At 40.2% G+C, this 19,952-nt stretch overlaps 4 protein-coding genes and 1 long non-coding RNA gene across 6 annotated transcripts; 3 read left to right on the top strand and 2 right to left on the bottom strand.

Moving 5' to 3' along the window:
• Window positions 1-249: 249 nt before the first annotated feature.
• LOC141839587 (wall-associated receptor kinase 2-like) lies at window positions 250-3,742 on the top strand. Its single transcript, XM_074727369.1, has 5 exons — window positions 250-290; window positions 545-1,488; window positions 1,566-2,030; window positions 2,108-2,260; window positions 2,393-3,742. Exons 2-5 carry the CDS (start codon window positions 567-569, stop codon window positions 3,619-3,621), a joined length of 2,769 nt encoding a protein of 922 aa, XP_074583470.1. The 5' UTR covers window positions 250-290; window positions 545-566; the 3' UTR covers window positions 3,622-3,742.
• Window positions 3,743-4,978: 1,236 nt separating this feature from the next.
• On the top strand, window positions 4,979-8,897 carry LOC141839589 (uncharacterized). Its single transcript, XM_074727372.1, has 9 exons — window positions 4,979-5,146; window positions 5,490-5,929; window positions 6,202-6,304; window positions 7,047-7,097; window positions 7,569-7,683; window positions 7,761-7,849; window positions 8,409-8,470; window positions 8,568-8,664; window positions 8,812-8,897. Exons 2-9 carry the CDS (start codon window positions 5,586-5,588, stop codon window positions 8,860-8,862), a joined length of 912 nt encoding a protein of 303 aa, XP_074583473.1. The 5' UTR covers window positions 4,979-5,146; window positions 5,490-5,585; the 3' UTR covers window positions 8,863-8,897.
• On the bottom strand, window positions 8,821-9,430 carry LOC141839590 (uncharacterized). Its single transcript, XR_012602707.1, has 2 exons — window positions 9,093-9,430; window positions 8,821-9,001 (listed from the first exon to the last, which is right to left on the bottom strand). It is a non-coding gene; the product is annotated as an uncharacterized LOC141839590 (long non-coding RNA).
• Window positions 9,431-10,016: 586 nt separating this feature from the next.
• On the bottom strand, window positions 10,017-15,444 carry LOC141839588 (calcium-dependent protein kinase 26-like). 2 transcript variants are annotated; one of them, XM_074727371.1, is made up of 7 exons: window positions 14,541-15,439; window positions 13,000-13,143; window positions 12,775-12,927; window positions 11,893-12,008; window positions 11,456-11,623; window positions 10,812-11,036; window positions 10,017-10,136 (listed from the first exon to the last, which is right to left on the bottom strand). In XM_074727371.1, the coding sequence occupies exons 1-7, from the start codon at window positions 15,244-15,246 to the stop codon at window positions 10,020-10,022; spliced, it is 1,629 nt and encodes a 542-aa protein (XP_074583472.1). In that variant the 5' UTR covers window positions 15,247-15,439; the 3' UTR covers window positions 10,017-10,019. The 2 variants fall into 2 exon arrangements, with proteins under 2 accessions (XP_074583472.1, XP_074583471.1); XM_074727370.1 differs by having other exon boundaries at window positions 12,775-13,143; window positions 14,541-15,444.
• A 764-nt stretch (window positions 15,445-16,208) lies between these two features.
• LOC141840521 (protein ALTERED XYLOGLUCAN 9-like) lies at window positions 16,209-17,766 on the top strand. Its single transcript, XM_074728535.1, has one exon. The coding sequence runs from the start codon at window positions 16,412-16,414 to the stop codon at window positions 17,501-17,503; it is 1,092 nt and encodes a 363-aa protein (XP_074584636.1). The 5' UTR covers window positions 16,209-16,411; the 3' UTR covers window positions 17,504-17,766.
• The last annotated feature ends 2,186 nt before the right edge of the window (window positions 17,767-19,952 follow it).

Raw genomic sequence — 19,952 nt, forward strand, 5'->3', positions numbered from 1 at the left:
ATAGAAAGTTGTATTGTCTCACATGAACTGGCAGAGAGCTTAGGGAAATCACAACCATTAACATGCCATTCTTCATCCTCCAAATGCAACATGAGTAAGTTATAACAGGTAAATGCTGTTGAACTCAGACATTGTCTTAATTATCGTCACCTGTAAGGAGAAATCGTAAAGGATGGTTGTGCGCAATGTGCAACACTTAACTAGATTTTCTCCTGGATTCATATTTCTCTCTCCTCTGGTTAAGAGCAATTAGCTGCTAACGCTGATACAGATATACAAGTTAAGGAAAGGTGAGTAGGTCGTTTCCCCTCCTTCATAAGTTAACTAAACCAAAATTTATCAATCGATTACGCTAAGATTAATAGCTGCACCTTGTTTTCAATTGTTGTAGTTAGCTCCTGGAATTTCTTCTTTTCCGTCGGTGAAATTTCATGGGATTAACTCTATTTGGTTAATCATTCAACTCGTAGATTTCTTTAGTATTTTGATTTTCAGAGAATTGATTTGATTTGACTACTCAACTTTTTCTTGCATGTTGAGCTAGCATTAATCAAGGAAGAAGAGGCATGGGATTAATGGAGGTTCTGGTAATCTTGATCATGACATCGATATTGATCTCTTCCACAAGAAGCACAAACTTTGCTCTGCCTTCCAACTGCTCCAAACTCTGTGGCAACATCAGCATCCAGTACCCTTTCGGCATCCAAGATGGCTGCTTCCGAGCTGGCTTTAACTTGACCTGCAGCACCAACAATGGTACTGCTCCGCCTCAGCTCCTCTTGGGCGATGGAACGTTCGTGGTCGCTGGTTTTGACATGGAGCGTGGCCTGGTGCACATCGACTCACCAGTCACTCTGACGATGGCTGTGGACGCCAATTCCCCCATCACCTCCTCGATCATCAATCTCCGGAACTGGCCTTTCTCCTTCAACTTGAAGAAAAGAAATTTTGTTGGTGAATACTGGGGTCTGGACGATTTGATGAGCAACAATTTGTATGCAGCCGGTTGCAGTGCTACTGTCGATCTAGTGGACTCCATTCGCAACATTTCCATCCGTTCTTGCTCAGTTGCGTCATGCTCTAGCGATGCCATGAATGATACTGGATACTGCGAGATTCGCCTAAATGAACTGGACTCCGACCTGCAAACTCCGTTGGCTGTTCAGCTAACTCGACTGAACAACGAAACAGAACCTCCTTCGAGCGTCGCCGCCGTCATGTATGATTATGGTTACACCAGCGATGAGGCCTACGAGAGGTTCATCACCAGCGGGGATAGGGCAGGCCTAAAGGCCTCCCTCGCTTGGTACATGGACGACCATTCTACGTGCGAAGAGGCGAGACAAAATTCCACCACTTATGCTTGTCGTAGTCGCAACAGTGATTGCTACGATGCTTACACTGGAGATTCCTGGTATCCTATTGGATATTTTTGTTGGTGTTCTTTGAGTTACGAAGGCAATCCATACCTACCAGACGGCTGCCAAGGTATGTATTTGATCTTGCTTTTCTCTTACAGATTCTAAACCATTCTCAAAGCTCAACTGTTTGGTGGTTGTCGTCAGACACAAATTCTACATTCATTCCGGCGAACGATTGCCCACTGGAATGTGGGAATGTAACTGTTCTTTACCCGTTCGGGCTGAAGGAAGGTTGTTACCGAGACGAAGCATTTGCTCTGACATGCAATGAGACTTCCGGCGCATCGACTCTCCTATACCAAACCTACGTGGTGACCGACATTTCTATAGAGAACGGACTGTTGGATCTCTACTCGCCTGGTTATTTCTCCTACTTCTCTGACAAAGCCACGCCTTTGACTTTCCTCAGAGAGCAGATACATTACAGTTGGGCAGTGTCCTACCAATCTTGCGAGGATGGTAGGAAGAACATGACGACCTTCGCCTGCGTCGACAATCGCAGCTCATGCGTAGACGTAAACACCACAAGCACTGGTCAGGCACAAGGCTATCGATGCAGATGCTTGCAGGGTTACCAGGGAAATCCTTACATTAACAATGGCTGCCAAGGTACGTACTCAAAACTCTTTAATTTCGCATGCGATTACTGATAATTAAGCTAGCTTAATGGATTATATCAATTCTAGATATCAACGAGTGCAATTTTCGGCAACAATATATTTGCAATGGAGTTTGTACAAATACAGAAGGCAGTTTCACTTGCACTTGTCCCCCAGGAACCTCTGGTGATCCTACACACGCATGCATCCCTAACAAAAATCGAGCTGATCTCATGTTAGGTACGTAAATCCTTGAAACCAAATCAGTTATGAATCAAGTAATTTTCTTTTATGTTTTAGAAAAAAAAGAATACAACAAAATATATATGTTAATCTTCAATCTAAGTCTTTGTTTGTATGTGTGTTGTGCAGGTGCCATCCTTGGTGCGAGCATTGGCATTGGCCTCCTATTGTCAAGCATACTGTCAGTCATCCTGTTTAGGAAATGGAAGATCAGGAAACAGAAGAAAATAAGAGAAAAGAATTTTAACCAAAATCATGGTTTGTTATTGCAGCAACTACTTTCTTCGAGTGAATATTTTTCAGAGAGAACAAAGATATTTTCATTGGAAGAGATAGAGAAGGCAACTAACAATTTTGACGAAAGTCGAGTGCTCGGTAGCGGAGGACACGGAATAGTTTACAAAGGAATTTTATCTGATCTACGAGTGGTTGCCATCAAAAAGTCGAAAATTGTGGAGAAGTCTGAGATAGACCAATTCATAAATGAGGTTGCAGTTCTATCACAAATTAATCATAGAAATGTAGTTAGATTGTTTGGATGCTGCCTAGAATCTGAAGTCCCTTTATTGGTTTATGAATTTATCACGAATGGATCCTTGTTAGACCATCTCCATGGACCGGTTCAATCTAAACTCTCGTGGGATGATCGTCTAAGGATCCTTGTTGAATCTGCTGGAGCTATTGCTTATTTGCATTCTGCTGCTTCAATATCTATTTTTCATAGAGATATCAAGTCATCAAATATTCTTTTGGATGAAGCTTTAAGAGCAAAAGTATCAGATTTTGGAGCTTCACGATTTAACCCTCTTAATGAAACTCATATATTTACTGCTGTCCAAGGTACATTCGGGTATTTAGATCCAGAGTATTATCAAACCGGTTTGTTCACAGAGAAGAGTGATGTTTATAGCTTCGGTGTTATTCTTCTAGAGCTCTTAACAGGAAAGAAACCCACCCGTGGAACAAGAATAGGAGTGCAACAAAATTTAGCTATGCATTTTCTTGAAGCAACAAAAGAGAATCGAGCATTCGATCTCGTAGAGGCTCGAGTCATGAAAGAAGCAACAAAGCAAGAGCTTGTTGAATTCATTCACCTGATAGAAATGTGCTTGAGTTTGGAAAGTGTCAAAAGACCTACAATGAAAGAAGTTGAGTATAAATTACAATGCATGAGAAAAACTAGAATGAAAAAAATAAAACCAAGTATTGTAGAAAAAAATGAAATAAGTGGAGACTTGATAAGTGTCACAACTAATTACCCTTCTTCGTCAGAGTTGACATATCCAATGAATCAAGGAACTTCTAGAAGTTATAGCTTAGAGGAGGAGCTCATGTGGTCTCAACATCACCCAAGGTAAACATTTGCATTTACTAGCTGTTTATCTTCAATATGCTGAGTGTTTTCGCTGTGCTTAAAGATGTATAAGAGACAAATGATATTTTTACATTTGTTTGTAATGAATATATATATTCATCCGATCACTTTGTTTATCATTCAAGTTTGTACTTGGTGGGCGGCGCACCTACATTCATTCATGTATAGCTTCAATGCTTCATAATGTGTAAAAGCATTCGATTGATCGAAGGATCCTTCTCGAATATAAATTGAAAGTGATAGAATAGTCCCTGAGGCATAGCTGAGTTGGTTACGACGCAGCAGACTTGTAAAAGAGGGCAAGAGTTCGAATCCTGACGAAGTCAGGCAATACCCTTCTGCGTCGTGACCAACTGCAGTTTTTTGATTTACTTCCTCATAAATGATCATGGGGTCGATCATGTAGAACTGTGAAGGTGACGAATTTTATTTTTTATAGAAAAAGATTAGTCATTCAATCATAGATTGTGCTCTGAACAGAGAGACTCACTCCCTGGAGCAAGTGGAATGCCATGGGGTCCTCTTCTGGTAGATTGCGCACTAGTCAACCACTTCAGCAGCCCATGCATCGCATGCAGCCGTTCTCATCGTCCTCGTGGCTGCGCATTGCTTTCCGCGTATCCTCCCACCAAAATCCACGTGCTCTTCGGCACTTGCCGCCGCCATCCACCAATCTCCAGCAGACTCGTGGTTTGCGTCTACGCCTATTGGAACTCCAGCTGCCACCTTACCCGCCTGCACTCTCATGTAACTGATCCACTTTTGTACGTCTTTTTTAGAGGTTTATTACGTCACGTCCTCTAAAATAATTCCTTCGTGCAAAGATTGAAAGCACGATGGTGGCGAGAGCAATAAATGCAGAATGATTAGTCTAATTTATTCACAAGTATAGCTTTCTGAAATGATCTTTGTCCATCTTTTATAGATTGATTAATTGGAAAAAGAAACGAGTTGTTCTCCTTTTCTTGATGAAAGTAGTTCAATGAGTGAGTGCATTATTATTGAAGCATGCCAAATCTTTTCCATTATCAAATGTTTCAATGTAAACCAGCCATTTCACCGTTAAGTAACCGTGTCGAACAGTGTCGCCGACAGATGAAGGTGGTGAGAATGTCAGAGCGAGAAAAGAGTGAAGAATTCGGCTTGGGGAATGAGCACTGAATTAACTTTGCTGTTGTGGTTGTGGAATGAAAAAGAAAGGCGAACACAGTGGCAGTAAAAGCTGAAGCAGAAGACAAGAATAACCAAAAGCAGAGAGAGACGTATTCAAACTAATCTGCCTCAAAGCACAAAAAAGATAAAGGGGACAAAAAAAGGAGGAGTTGTTTGGACGGAAAGGAACGAGGGAGGAGGGCTGGAGAGGTGTGGAGTTGTGAGGGCGGCCAAGGGTTCCGCGCGGAGTGGCAACTTTCATGCATTCGATAGAATGGCTGCGTCGGGACTTGCACTGCGGCTTTGCTGATTACATCTGCAATCCCATAGCAGAGTGGAGATCGAAGTAAGGAGTGGTATGTGTCTGCCCTGTGTTTGGGGTTCCATTCCTTATAAAATCGAAACCTTGCTGGATTCCGGTTCTTCCTGAAAGTTTTTTGCACGAAAACAAAACGTATTATTGGGAAGAATTAGGTAATTCTTGCGGTTCTCTTTCTCGTCAAAAATCTGATCTTTGTTTCGTACTTGATTCTTGGTTGCACAAGCCGACGGTTTTGTTCGGAAAAAAGTAGTTCTGGAATCATCGGTTTCAGGTTCAGATGTGACTCTGTACTGCCATTGTTAGGGTAGGAAGCTGTAATTTTAGATGTTACTTTTGTTATTGTTGAGGTCGATACTGATGTAGCTTAAACTGTCCAGAATCCAGAGCTTCACTTCTGAAAGTTCTCAAAAAGTTCTGGCTCTTCAAATCGCACTTGGACTCTGATTTCTTTCAGCAAATAAGCTACTTGTGGGATGAGAATGTCGGCTGATCAGAATTTGAGTTTTCACTATGGAGGAGCCTTTCCTCCATCTTTTAGCAATCAAAACGTAGTTCCTTTTCAACCAGCAGCAATGAGCAATGCGGCAGGGTTGATATCCGAGGGAATGTATGCTTCAGATGGTGTTAGCAACATGGGAGGGATGATCTTGCCAGACAACCCTGTCACACAAAGTTACACTTCTTCTGTCTTATCACTGCCTGGTAATCTTTCAAGGAACATCATTCTTGACCCAGTGCCCCCTCTCAAGCTCACTCCAGCAGCAACTGCCAGTTGGTCTCTGGAGGAAGTATATGTGTTGAGGGAAGGCCTTATAGAGTAAGTTGATTTTGCTTCTTGGTTTTGATATTGATTCTCTGCTCCTTGAAAGCTCAACTGTGTTATAAGATCAATGTAGTGAAGTATGGGAAAACTTTAATTGAACTAGATTGTGGGAATGAATTATCTATTTGAAGAATTTAAGTTTCTAGAACATAAAGTATTAATGAAAATTCACTCAGATATGCTAGAGAATTTGTCTGACTTTTATCCCCACTACCTGGCCTTGGTTCTCTTTTGCTTGACACTATTGGTTTATGACAAATGCCCAGACATGCTACTGAACCAACCAATATAATGAAGTATATCAAGATAGCAGCTAAGCTGCCGGAGAAGACAGTGAGGGATGTCGCCATGAGGTGCCGGTTGATAGCTGTGAGTATACACTTTTACACACAATATTTTGCATTATACATACTCATTAGGATTCTTAGTGCATTACAGTATTACTACATACTCATCAGGACTGAAAGATCTATTTTCAGTATTCCATTTGGTGAATTCATTATCAAATTTAAATAGCCATTTGTTTCCTTATGCCTTATTCTAATGCTGTTAAAGGTGAGATTCTACCTATGCCAATTAGTGAAATTTGGTTGGATATAAATCTTGTATGTCACCAAATGTTTCATATGGGGAGAGAGGAAAAATGAGAATAAATGAAAAAAAAATCTTAAACACAACAGGATGTTGATCCAATATCATTAAAATAGAAAGTTGTATTGTCTCACATGAAAAGGCAGAGGGCTTAGGGAAATCACAACCATTAACATGCCATTCTTCATCCTCCAAATGCAACATGAGTAAGTTATAACAGGTAAATGCTGTTGAACTCAGACATTGTCTTAATTAACGTCACCTGTAAGGAGAAATCTTAAAGGATGGCTGTGTGCAACGTGCAACACTTAACTAGATTTTCTCCTGGATTCATTTCCACAGCATGCAGTACTTGTAACTTGATATTCTTCTCACCTTCCTGTCATATTGATTACTAATAATTGGTCTTCTATCATCATGTTTTAGTATTCATTGCTATCTAGGTTATACTTCGTGTTATTTGATCAATCTTAGTCTACAGTCTAGTTTTTTAAAACTGATATAGTGATCTTCCTTGTAGAAGGAGACTGGTAAAAGACGCAAGCTAAGAAGCTACTGTGTAGAAAAGAAGGTAAAAGACACCAAGTCTCAACCTTGTACCTTTTTCTTTTTTCTAAACTGTTGATCACAAATAATGATCAACTTATTTCCACCTGTAGAATTTAGTAAATTGTAGAGTTGGCGCTTCTTTAAAAAAGGGCAGCCCGGTGCACGAAGCTCCCGCCATACGGGGTCCGGGGAAAGGATCCATTGTACGCAGCCTTACCTTGCCTTTGGCAAGAGGCTGTTTCCAGGATTTGAACCCTTGCCTTTGGCGCTTCTTTCTCTCTTCAAATTTTTTTTCTTTCTTTTATTTGATCACTTATTAAATTTCTCTGATTCTCTTATACATCACAATAGTAAGGCAATACTTAGCAAAAGAAACAAGTTATCTATTTGTTGCTCGCTTGTTGCATTAAAACACCATGACTTTAGGAAGTTCTGTGATTAGCTATGTTTTTTAACACAAATTCCTATGATGGCGTTGTTGGGTTTTCTTCAGGAAAAGGCAGTGTTTTCTTCCTCGTTGAGTACTGCACCTTCTGTTCAACCGGAGAGCACAACCTCCTTTTCTCTGAGGATGCATGATTTGTCCAGAAATAATCAGTTCAGCCAAGGTGGTTGGGTTATTGAATTATTCATCTTTTACCAACTTTTTTTTTGAAACCCTAAACAACAACTTGTTTCTCAACAGCTTCTCCAGTGAACACTGAGACACAACGCCTTCTAATCGAGAATTTCAACCTTCTCAATCAGATTGGACTGAACCTTGAATTGAGTAAGGTTGATAGCATATGCCCTCTCTACCTTTTTCTTCTCTTATAGTTTTCAAGTTTACGATATGGTTTCTGCTTGATACCCTTTTCTAATGGAGTTATGGTTTCGATAGTCAGTCAAGTACACACCTTGTGAGTGGTTGTCTAAGAATTAGCTAATGTTTTCCACCCATAAAAGGAAGGGAGGCCATCTTACCTTCATACCAATTATGGCAGTATAAGAGTATATCAGGAAGAAATATTGGAGTAAAGATGATGTGAGAGCACAGGGAAGCAGAAATATAATTTGATAAATTATGATATGAATCCCACAGATGTTCAATAGATAATGGCGTCGAATAAGTAATATGGAAGCATAATTCAAAGCTTTTGTTTATGTTTGAAAATGATGTCAATGATCTCTCGATTGAACCAATGACCAGATTATCAAACTGATTATGAATGTGACATTATGGAATTCCAAAGTGTTATAATCTTTCAGTTTATTTATTTAAGAATGCTTCAGTTTGATAATTCACCGAGTAATTTTTACTATCATCACTTCAATTCTCTTTGATGCATTCCAGGTGGAAGATAATATCAACCTATTCTATCGTACAAGAGAAAACATATCAACCACTTTAAATAGGTAAATCATTTCAAAATCTTCAATTAGCAGTCTTTTAGGTGATAAATGGTCCAAGTTCACATAAAAGATAAAGGGACTCTGTTTTTTCTTTGAACAGGATGAGTGGGATACCTGGAAGTATGAATCAGATGCCTCCATTGCCCGTGTTAATTGATGACAACCTTTTTCAGTCCATTCTTCCCCTTGCTGGTCAGGTAAACTTGCAGTCCATTCTTCATTTTTTTTTTCCTGAAAAATGATACATTATGTTGTCAGATGATCTTCTAAATGTAATTTTAAACTTCTGGACTTTTTCAGAGTGTTGTGTTTGGAACTTAATATTGGTTTTGCTTTTCTCCCAGATTCATGTACCTGGTAACACTTCTTTAAGGGAAGAACCAAGATACTGGTGATTTTTCTGCTTCACGGGTGCTGCTGAAATCTCTGTAACTGAACATTTCTTTGCAGAGCCAAAGTCAAAGTTTGATTGAGCTTCTACTGCAGTGACCATGTATATCCTTCATCTGACAGGAAGTGTTCTTGGTAACAGTACTGGCATAATTAGTCAGCTTTCAGGTTTAGTGATTCTTTAGAGTTCTTATTATATAATAAGTGTGTCTCATGAAAAGGAACAATGACTGACATGGAAAGGCAACAAGATAAGGAGCAAATAATTTTCATCCATAGCACAGAATTCACGAGGAAACAAAACCTGCAGAGTTCGGTCTCCAAGCTACTAGTTAGGGGCCAAAAAGGAGAAAGAAATCAGAGGAAAAAATAGATGAGGAAACTAATCAGACTTACCAGTGCGATTTAGAAGGCTTACCAATAAACCAAAATATTGATCACCATAAACGATTCTGACGCACGTTGGCGCAGTTGGACTTTCACGCACAGCCCCACGAACTTGTGGCTCTGAGACTCGCATGTGTTTTGTAACGATCAAAATACAAATAGCCATCAACATTGGTGTTCCTCACAAATGGTCATACTGTACTTAAATCTTTGAAGGCCATAAGCAAACTATTAAATGTTTCATGCAATTCTAGACTTTAAGATTCTCATGGCTTTGTGCATCGTAGCAAGATTTGTCCTTAGCTATAATCGTTAACTGTTAAATACAATTAATGCACATATTTATAAAATTTAAAATTTCTATGGCATCCTTATTTCATATTTTAACTAAGATTTGAATCCGATGTAAAATTTGAATCGAAATAGGAAAGCAAGTGATATATACTGGTTTTTATTTATAACATGTAAAAATAAACGTATCTTATACAAGTCAGTAATGCATAGCTGATCTAACCAGCTGAATCAGCCAATTTTGTTCTGGCTTTTTTTTGTTTTTGTTTTTGGAGACAGCTTCCAACGTGAACATCAAATTTCTCATCCTACTATGAACAAACTATTACGATTAGATTCTACAGGCAATTCTTTTGCACATCATCTCCTAAACCAACACAAACACACACACACACACACACACAAAAATGGGCAAGCAAGCTGTGTTAATACTAATAATGGATTAAAGCAACCTGTGTAATTGGGATTTATCATTTTTTTTTCTTCAAAAGGAGGCATCCCTCATGCTTACTGTTAGAGTATTTCTCATTGTTCGCCTTCCCAGTCCCATACTACCCCTTTGCATCATAGCAACAAACTCCCCATAATCAATACGCCCATCCTGAAATATTGCAGAGCAGATTAGGTTCAGAATTTACAAATTTCCATACCAACTTCTAATAGAATTGTAAAGATTTAGATATCTGAAGGACCTGCAATGGTTGGCAGCATATGGAGACCGATAAAGGGAACACTGGATCTATGTATTTGATATCTACTAGAAATGTATAAATTTTCCTAGAATGTATTAAATGTGATCCAGATATTTGATCTCTACACACTGACTAAAAAGATTGGATATTTGTGAATACTCATTTAATGCTTTGCATCTATTAAACTAAATTTTACAGCAGATGAGATGGATTTTGTTACATAGAGCATCATGCAGAAGTATTTTTAGCTCTAGGAAATCAGTAAAAGTTCTATTCTCCTTACTGTCAAAACTTCTCAAAATTCACCATTAATGTTAATATGACCGCTTCTATAGTTTTTTCTGCTCTACTCTTTAGCTACAATACATTATCAGGGGCACTCCCTATTTACTTTCTATTGTTCCCAAACTACGTACTACAAGGAATCTAACAATTTGTTGGGAATGTATCAATATGTCAATTTACTTACCTGACGAAAGAAAAAGCTATAACATTTCATGCAAGATATTACTTGCATTATCTCTCCACTTGCTTGAATTAGGAAAGAAAAGCTACAAATTTTTCAAGCAAGATATATTACTTACATTATCTTGATCTGCTTCTTTAATTATATCTTCAAGAATAACATCAGTCATGTTATGCTCTTTACAAGCTTGTTGGAGCTCATCGACAGTAATATAACCACTTCCATCCTTGTCAAAGTATGAAAATGCTGCCATTAAATGTTCTTCACGTTCCAGCTTGTTCAGATGTATTGTTGCAGCAATAAATTCTCCATAATCAATGGTACCACTGTTATCAATATCGGCCTACGCTTGATTGCAAAATGTAAATCAGTAAAAACTAAGAAAGCAAGCAGTCAACATTTGCCATAAACTCGGACTTCAGAGGGGGAAAAACTATGTTTCAGGGGGGGGGGGGGGGGGGGGGGGGGGGGGGGATGCCATTAAATCATTTTTGTTCAGTTGCATCACTATTTTTCATATAGGGGCAAAAGCAAACACTTTTGTAAAAAATGTCTTTCAAGTCATTCCCCAAATTGTACTACATTAACGTTAAAAAGGGACAGGTTTGACATAGGAAGTCCTGCAGGAAAGAAAAGAACTCTATTTTTTTAACATAAAAATAACCAAATAAACAAAAAAGATTAAATCAAGTAATATTTTTGGGACATGAAACCAAAATATTCTTCAAAACATTGTTGTGTTTAATCAAGATATCAACTTACCGCTTCCATGAGATCACGGATTTCAGTATCCTTCAATGTAGAACCATATTTTCTGAAACCTGCTTTTAGCTCATCAAAAGTAATTGCACCACTGTTGTCTGTGTCCATGGCTGTGAACATTTCTCTAAGCCCAGCAATCTCCTCCTCTGAGAGGCTTTCAGCTATAACCTAAAAAGCAGAAAATCTTGTTATGAAAATATACGAGTACTGAAAGAAAATAATAAGAAATGCTACAATAATACAACTTTATAGGAGTGCCCAAGTGAGCCTAGAGATTTGCCAATGTACTTTTCAAAAGCTAACTGAGGAAAGTATATGGAATCACTTAGATCAAATAGCATAACAATGGAACATTTCTTCATATATTTATTTGGAATGAGAGTAAGTTGCTGTCAAAACTTCTTATAATAGGTAAGATTCATTAAATTTGCACTCACCCTCAAGGCCATCTTCTTTAGCTTGTTCATTGCAGAAAATTGTTTGAGACGGGAGAGGACTGCTGGATCTAGAGCTCGGTCAGAAGCAACTCCCTGCTCAATAATCCAGGGATGAGCTGAGCACAAGATGAACAATACAAGATGTCAGACAACAAAGTAAATCTTAAATCATCATGGATGTATGACTTAATGATATATACAATCATCTAGAAGTTCCTCATTGCCAACATTTGCACTGAATTTTGCTCTGTTGTTTTGACAATCACTCAAACTCAGATAGAACTGTTATTTTAGTAATACCAGGTATCTGACCAAGCATACATCAGAATGTACACAAAGGATAATGCATACTCCATTTTAGCATAGTAAATTTGCTCTTAGAGAGAACCCACGTTTCAGGCTGTCCTTACTGAGATGGCAAAATTAATTAATAAAATAACTTGGAAATTATCATACGAGAAGGCTCAGGCAAAACCAAAATTTTCTGTGTTAAATAAACAATTCATAATTAATATGTTAAAATAATTATACGTCACTTTTCACTTACAATCTGTTCACGTTATTGGTATTTGCAGTTTTGAAGACTATAGTGAACTGCAATTTATTTCACATCCAGTGTGTATAATTTTTATGTATCATCAGATTTGCTAAGGGAGAAAGAAGGTAGAAATGGCTATTCTGATTTATAGTTAGATATTTGTAGTCTCATTTGCATCAAAGAATACTAGCCCAAATTTAAACAGATGAAGTTAAGGATAACATTTGCTTGCCAACTTATTAAAGGGTTGAGAACGATTATTTTACATTCCTCATGAAACAACTTCAGACCATTAATCAGGAAGTCACATAATGAGAAACAAAAGATGAATCTCAGTCACCTACATAGCACTTGATGGGCTGTCAATCGTTCTGAAGGGGGAGAGTTGAGCATTTTCCTTATTAAATCTTTGGCACTTTCAGAGATTAAAGGCCATGGGTCTGATTCAAAATCAATAACTCCTTTTATAACAGCCTCAAATATTCCTTGCTGAGTTTCTGGAAAAAGAAAGATCTTATTGAGTGATCCTACAATCAGGTCATATAAGAATGAAAAGAGTCGCATCATACCAGCCCAAAAAGGTGGCACGCCACTTAACAGTATGTAAAGTATAACACCTGCTGTCCATACATCGGCTTCAGGTCCATAATGCTTACATAATACTTCAGGGGCAACATAGTATGGACTTCCAACCACATCCGTAAATATCTGACCTGATTGTGCACAAAAACTGAGTTAGAGACACTCCAGATTGAAAGCACAGAGGCAACTAGAGATCTAGGTTTCAACTTTCACATGTTTGATTAGTCAGAAAAAAGCCACACCATTTGACCCTCCAGGTATCTTGCATTTGAAGTGCAAGGGCCTTGTATACAAAAAAGCAGCCAGAAGCCATAATGAAACTCAATAATGACAGAAAAAGGAGAAGGAATACTCCGATTTGTAAACACAAGCTTGAAAAAGAAACTTCTAGTAAAGCAACATCATGTGACCCTTCTTGTATCTTGCATTTCTATATAAGCAACTAGTAGTTCTAATCAGAAGAACTAATTGACACTAGGAAACCCACTAATGACAGACAAGGAGAATGATTACTTGAATTTGCAAGCACAAGCTTGCAAAGAAACTTCCAGTTCTTAGTTGGAGGATTGTAGAAGTTGGTTAAACATCCAATAATTATATCAATCATGTTGAGGTCATTGTATCTTATTAAAAATAGAAATGGTTGCTTTGATTTTTTTCTTTGCTTATGGTCTTTCGCTTTAGAAAAAAATTCATAAAGATATGACATTGAGAACTCTAATATGTTACCTAATTGTCATCCTTGGCAAACTCATAGGGAAATCCACATTTAGTAGACCAGAGTTCATCTTTGTCGTCTGCATACATTTTTTTAGTCTTACAAATTCGAAAGTTAAAACCCTATTACCAATTGCATGACTCTTCCAGATTGTGTTCTTTCTCCTAGATGGCATTGCCAAGATAAGGCACATAGCTCAAGAAAATAAATAAGACTTAACCATGTAACTTCAATCCTCGCTACTTGAAAAAGGCAATTTACCATTAAAAGACCTTAGTTTGTGCACGTGTCCACACATACAATTGAAAATGTAATTGTGAACTTGTCCAATGCATTGCGAGCAATGTAGTCATTGGTTTTCAACTTACCAATAGGCAAGAAGAAACCACTCAACTTCCTTTAAAGGGCTACTATCATGGACTAATCCAACAACTTTGATAAATAAAAAGCTTCACCTGCTTCAGGTTTGTGTTATAACATATTCGATCAGAAAGATATTAGATCCTTAATTATTTGGGCTACTACTGACTCTTATATTTGAGAATTGCCTGAGGCAGTGAAGCATAATTTGGCAATAAAATAACTCAGCGAGTACGCCAAACCTGTAGTAGTTTTTTTTGTCATAAATCTATAATAGCTCCTTCAGCAATCCACATGCATTGAACATCGAAAAAGGAAAGTCAAAGGAAGCAAACTTTACATAAAAAGGAACATGGTAAGTCAAATAAGGAGAACCTAAACTGTTTCGAAGTTTCAGACCAAAAAAACAAAAAAACAAAGAAACTGCCTAGAAGTTGTGTCGTTCCTCACCTGGCTTGAAGAATACTGAGAGTCCGAAATCAATGAGCTTGAGTGATGAATCTTCAACCCTGTTGACCAATAAGAAATTTTCCGGCTTGAGATCCCGATGCATGACCCCCAAGGAATGGCAAGCCTCAATAACCCCGACAATGATCCTGATGAGCTCGGCAGCCTTGCACTCGCTGTAGTGCCCGCGCTCCACGATCCGGTCGAAGAGCTCACCTCCGGCGCAGAGCTCCATGACTATGTGCACAAATTGGGCATCCTCGAAGGCGCCTTTTATGGTAACGACATTCTTGTGGCCGGAGAGGTGGTGTAGGATCTGGATCTCCCTCCGCACGTCCTCCACGTCTTCCTTGGAAATGAGCTTCCGCTTAGCGATGGACTTGCACGCGTATTCCGACCCGGTGGCGAGCTCGGTGCAGAGGTAGGTCGTGCCGAACTGCCCCTGCCCGAGTGTGTGCCCCAGGGCGTAGAGCTCAAGGATGTTAGGCGTAGGGTGTCCGAGGACGCAGAATCCTCCCGATGCGACGACGGTCGAAGTGGCGGGAGAGTCGTCGCCCAACCTCATGACGGCGGCGGCCCTGAGGGCGTCGGAGGACGAGGAGGTGGAGGCGGAGGAGTTGGACCGAGAGTGGGAGATAGTGCGTCGATTGTAGGAGGGCTCGGGAAGGCGAACTCTGCTACTGGAAGACCCGAGGCATCCGTTGCCCATCAAAGGAGAAGGTGATCGAGCATCGATGCGTCCCTTGTTCTCCCCCGATTATCAGTTCCAGAGCCGATTGCTGATGAATCTTGAAGGATATCCTGAACCTGGACTACGCAGCGATTCCAATCAAAGAAGGAGAAGCAATCGTGAAAAACGACGTGTGAATACGACAGTTCGACGCGGTTCGCGAGGTGGGAAAAAGCTCAACTTGTTTCGCAGCGGAGCACCAGAGCAGTGCCAGTGCCCACCGACCGGAAACGACGATTTAGCAGGCGCACGCAACGGAGACTTGCCTACGGTAACTAGAGGGGAGAGCTGGAAAGATGAACGGCTAGATCTTTTGGGTACGGTTTGGTGATAATTCCGAAGGTGGACGAAGGATCGTGTGATTTCTCATTGGTGGACGAGACGTTGGTCTCGTGGGCGTCGGGGCGGCGTCCGTGTGTGCCGCCTGGCCGCTTCCCCGCGGGCGTGGACACTGGACAGCTCAGTGCCGCCTCGTTCGGTGAAGGTGACCGCTTAGACGTAGAAGAAGTAGGTTCCACACTCGATTCGGACGAAAATAAATAAATAATATTATTAAAATAATACATGGTAAATATAATACAACTGCTAAAATATATTAAAATAAAATTTTATTATGAATCGAATTAAATTAAAAATTAAAATTCGAATAACCGAGCTTAGGAAAAATGAGAAAAACTCTGCGGGCCACTTAACAGAATCCGAAGTTTTTGGATTTGTAAAACTCTAAATATCGAGCCACTTATCTGATTCCATCTGTCTATTTTATTCGATTATCGGCTCGAGAACCTATTGCAAGAAATGCCACCAGACACCCACCGCACATGGGATCCTAATACAAATGTCAACGTACAGTTTCGCCGGCTCTCATTAGCTCGACCCCGCGTAAAGCGGCTAACCTGCGCCGGTCCAAAGCTCACCTGCTTCCGGTGTCATGTTCCCATCTCAGTGACGCCTCTCCCTCACCCGATCTGCACCGCCTCCCATCCTTTCCCTTTTTACTGCCTCCCCGATCTGCTCTTCTCCCTTCTCCTCCCTCCTCCGCCGGCGTTCCCCCCTCCTCCGATCTCCGTCGCTCCTCCGTGGAGATCCGACGGACGGGTGGGACGCGATCGTCGAGGCGGCGACCGCCTTGGACCCGTCTTCGATGATGGGCCCGGCGTTGGCGTCGCAGCTGGGCGTCCTAGCAGCGTGCATCGTCCTCTTTCTGCCCCTTGGCATGGCCGGATGGCACCTCAGCCGCAACAAGGTCCTCTTCTTCAGCGGCGCCCTCTTCATCTCCCTCGCCGTCGTTGTCCACCTTGCTCCCCACCTGCCCTCGCTATCCGTCTTCCTCCTTTCGTCTCTCTCGCCCTCCGCGGACTCCGGCGTCGGCTCCTCCTCTTCCTCTTCTTCTTCCTCCGATCCGATTCCCGCTGTCCCTTTCTCCTCCTGCATCCCTTTCCTCCACGACATCACTTGGCATCAAGAAACCCCTTCCGCCTCGGTGACATGGCAATGGGCCTCGGAAGCCCACGCTGCGGCTTGCGACTTCAAGCGGGTACCCCGCCCCGACGCCTCCGATCTCCTCAATGGTTCTTGGATCGTCGTCGCCGGGGATTCCCAGGCCAGGCTTCTCACCCTAGCTCTCCTCCGCCTACTCTTGGACTCCGTCGCCCTCCCTCCCATCGAGGCCGACCTTTTCCGTCGCCACTCTGATTACCACGCCTCTCTCTCTGATCGAGGCTTCACCATCGACTTCGTCTGGGCCCCCTTCGAATCCAACCTCACGGCTCTCCTCCGCGTCCTCCGCCGCCGCAGTCCCGCCTCCCGCCCTGACGTCGTCGTCCTTGGTTCCGGCCTCTGGCACATGCTACATTTCACCAACTCGTCCCTCTATGGCGAGTCTCTCACCTCGCTCAAGCGGGCCGCCGTGGCATTGCTTTCGACTGCGCCAGCGCAGCCACCCCATATGTTCTGGTTGGGGTTGCCGACGCTGGTCAACTCGATGTTGAACACCGAGGAGAAGAGGGCCAGGATGAATGATACGGTCTGGGATGAGTATGACCGGGAGCTTGGGGAAAGCACCATCCTGAGAAGCGACGGCGGGCCTTGTTTACTGCTAGATGTTGGATCCTTGAGCCAGGGTTGCGGACGAGGATGCACAGCTGACGGGATGCACTACGATAGCGTGGTGTATGAAGCGGCGCTTCACATTATGCTTAATGCTCTTCTGATCGAGTCTCAACAGCGAATTTGAAACTTAACGAGGTTGATTGCTTCAAGGTTCATCGAGATTACTGCTGAACAGGTGTGTCCTCTGCTTACTGAATACTTGGATCTTGTGTACTGTTGAAGATTTTCCTTCTATGTTTTTCTTTTCACTTTTGATTTTAGTGGTTGAAAACTGGGAGCATATTTTGTGGAATACAACATTCTTTTTTTTCCTAGTTGGGTAAGATGTTTGATGTAACTTCTTTGCGATAATACACAATGAAAAAAAATAGATAGTAGATCTTACTTGTCCAGTGATGTAAGAACAGACATTCTTTTTTTCTTTGCATGCAGAATTTTCATTTTTTTTAGAATTATTTTCTATTACTTTGTGTGGTCTTGACTTCCTCAACATCTGTTATTTTCTTCTGAAAGTTATTCTTAGTCTCAACACAATTAGGATATGCTGTAGGACAGCATTGGAACTCATTTTCTTTGCCAAAGATCAGCATCTTCTTTCAAAAGAAAATAAAAATCTTCTTCCTGTTGACCTCATGTATTAGTATTAGTGCTTTATCAGTCATTGTACTAATTTCTAATAACTTTGATCTCTAGAACTTAAGCACCTTTACAGTTCAGCATTGGAAGTTCCTTGTTTTTTTTTTAAAAAATAAATGATCAGCTGCAGTGTCTGCTCTTTGAAGATTTACTATATAAGGCAGTATCGATCCCTCCTCTTAGTGCTTCGAGAGAAAGATTCTTGGAGTGATTCACTCATCATAAATAGAGGGCTTGTGATTAGCATTAGCAGCAGATGAAAGACCAATAAGCAGGATCATTTTATTATGCTCAGTGCATGTGTGTCTTTATTGCCTCAGCCTAGTTATAATGTCATAAGACAGTTGAAAGAAATGGACTTAAATGTTATTAGCCAAAGACTAACATCCTCTCTATCAAAAGAATATAAGCCAATCATCTATCTTGTTACTTCCTAGATTAGTATTAGTTTAACATTCGAGAAAGTTCAAAACAAATAGTCATCAAAGGATTTTTTAAACCTATTGTTTTATCAGTAAACCTAATATATCATTTACTCATTCCATCTTAAATCCTGTGCGCCTATATTGCCTAGCATTTAAAATTGCTTGGGTAGTATCAGAGAATCCTACCACTGGAACAAGCCAAGACTACATTTAAGCCAAATCTGTGTAAATAATATTTCTGATTCTCTATGTCTGTAAGTTTGTGTAACTCCATTCTTATTGTAGTATATTATGTCATGTCCTCCATTAAGTCATTTTTACATGGTCCATTCTTGTTGATTATACTTATAGAACCATACAAGATTAAAGTTGTTTCTTGATGTAGTGATAAAACCGTAAAAGTCTAAATTGTCTTTGGCAGATTGACATTGCAAAATACTTTACATAGATTGTGTCTTAATGTAGCCAAATTTAACTAGTTTCTATCAGGTTTTTAGGTTGATAATATCCCTTAGTAGTTTTGTTGAGATCTTTCTAAAGAGTTAAAAATATATTCTTCAATAGGAAGAAATACGGTAGGATATAGTTATCTTTTTCCAGTTGACCATAAATAGCAGGTGGATTTTACTGTAGTCAAACGTATAACACAGTTGTTTAATGCTATAACATAACATAGTTTCTTCTTGCATCAAACTTAACATGGTACCAAACTACAAAGGCAAGCTACTATAGCATATGAGTGATCCTTGCCTTTGGAACATGTTTGCATTATGTTATGGCAAGTTAAACCACATGTTGTAGACAATACGAAACAGATCCTACAAGACAATAATTCCACTGCTGAAGTCTAATGTTTTTGCTTATCAACGGCCGCCTTTTTTTTAGAGCCCTGAATTGCGAACCTTTTTTCTACCTAGACGTAACATAATGCTTTTCTCAAAAGATTTTAAGATATTTCTGTCCCCTCGACGGCTCGACATGTAGCTATAAGAAGTCTTCTGATGCTATGCAACTTAATAGCAAAACTCTTTAAGCATCTTAAATAATCTGGTTAAATTTCAGTGCATGGATCCTCCTTTGGAGCTAAGATTTATCATAATCAAATCTACCTCTGCTGTAGTAACTTAACAACATGGTGCACTTTCCATAATATTCAAAAAAATTGTTGGTTTGTCAGTGTTTTCTATTTTGTTATTCTTTTCTGCTAACGGAAAACACAATATACCATGCTTTCAGTATTTTGCAAAGTGTGAACCGTGGGATTTGCATCAAAAAATGGTTTCATCTCTTATACTTTTACATGAACACTGGTGCAAATTAGCTGTCTACTTGGAAGTCCAAATCTTCTACATTATTAGACACTTCATCATGAAAGGAGAAATGAAAGAGCTTGTTTGTGCTCAGCCTGTTACTCATCAGCTGGACGAAAATTTTCTATTCTAGAAAAAAAAAGCAAAAAAATGAAAATTAATAAAGTACTAAACATGACACGCATAACACAACCAAAGCTTC

This window comes from Curcuma longa, chromosome 11, assembly GCF_044706935.1.
Source record: "Curcuma longa cultivar G26 ecotype Majalengka, Jawa Barat chromosome 11, ITB_CL_G26_1.1, whole genome shotgun sequence".
Classification (NCBI taxonomy): Eukaryota; Viridiplantae; Streptophyta; class Magnoliopsida; order Zingiberales; family Zingiberaceae; genus Curcuma; species Curcuma longa.

What these genes read in the sequence shown, in the direction of transcription:
- LOC141839587 (XM_074727369.1), top strand. Translation starts at nt 567, where the DNA reads ATGGGATTAATGGAGGTTCTGGTAATCTTGATCATGACATCGATATTG. An exon ending in CCTACCAGACGGCTGCCAAG is followed by an intron (nt 1,489 to 1,565) that starts GTATGTATTTGA and finishes GGTTGTCGTCAG; the next exon opens with ACACAAATTCTACATTCATT. An exon ending in CATTAACAATGGCTGCCAAG is followed by an intron (nt 2,031 to 2,107) that starts GTACGTACTCAA and finishes TATCAATTCTAG; the next exon opens with ATATCAACGAGTGCAATTTT.
- LOC141839589 (XM_074727372.1), top strand. Translation starts at nt 5,586, where the DNA reads ATGAGAATGTCGGCTGATCAGAATTTGAGTTTTCACTATGGAGGAGCC. An exon ending in TGAGGTGCCGGTTGATAGCT is followed by an intron (nt 6,305 to 7,046) that starts GTGAGTATACAC and finishes TCTTCCTTGTAG; the next exon opens with AAGGAGACTGGTAAAAGACG. An exon ending in GCTACTGTGTAGAAAAGAAG is followed by an intron (nt 7,098 to 7,568) that starts GTAAAAGACACC and finishes GGTTTTCTTCAG; the next exon opens with GAAAAGGCAGTGTTTTCTTC.
- LOC141839588 (XM_074727370.1), bottom strand. Translation starts at nt 15,246, where the DNA reads ATGGGCAACGGATGCCTCGGGTCTTCCAGTAGCAGAGTTCGCCTTCCC. An exon ending in GACAGCCCATCAAGTGCTAT is followed by an intron (nt 12,009 to 12,774) that starts GTAGGTGACTGA and finishes TCTTGTGCTCAG; the next exon opens with CTCATCCCTGGATTATTGAG. An exon ending in TAAAGAAGATGGCCTTGAGG is followed by an intron (nt 11,624 to 11,892) that starts GTGAGTGCAAAT and finishes TCTGCTTTTTAG; the next exon opens with GTTATAGCTGAAAGCCTCTC.
- LOC141840521 (XM_074728535.1), top strand. Translation starts at nt 16,412, where the DNA reads ATGATGGGCCCGGCGTTGGCGTCGCAGCTGGGCGTCCTAGCAGCGTGC.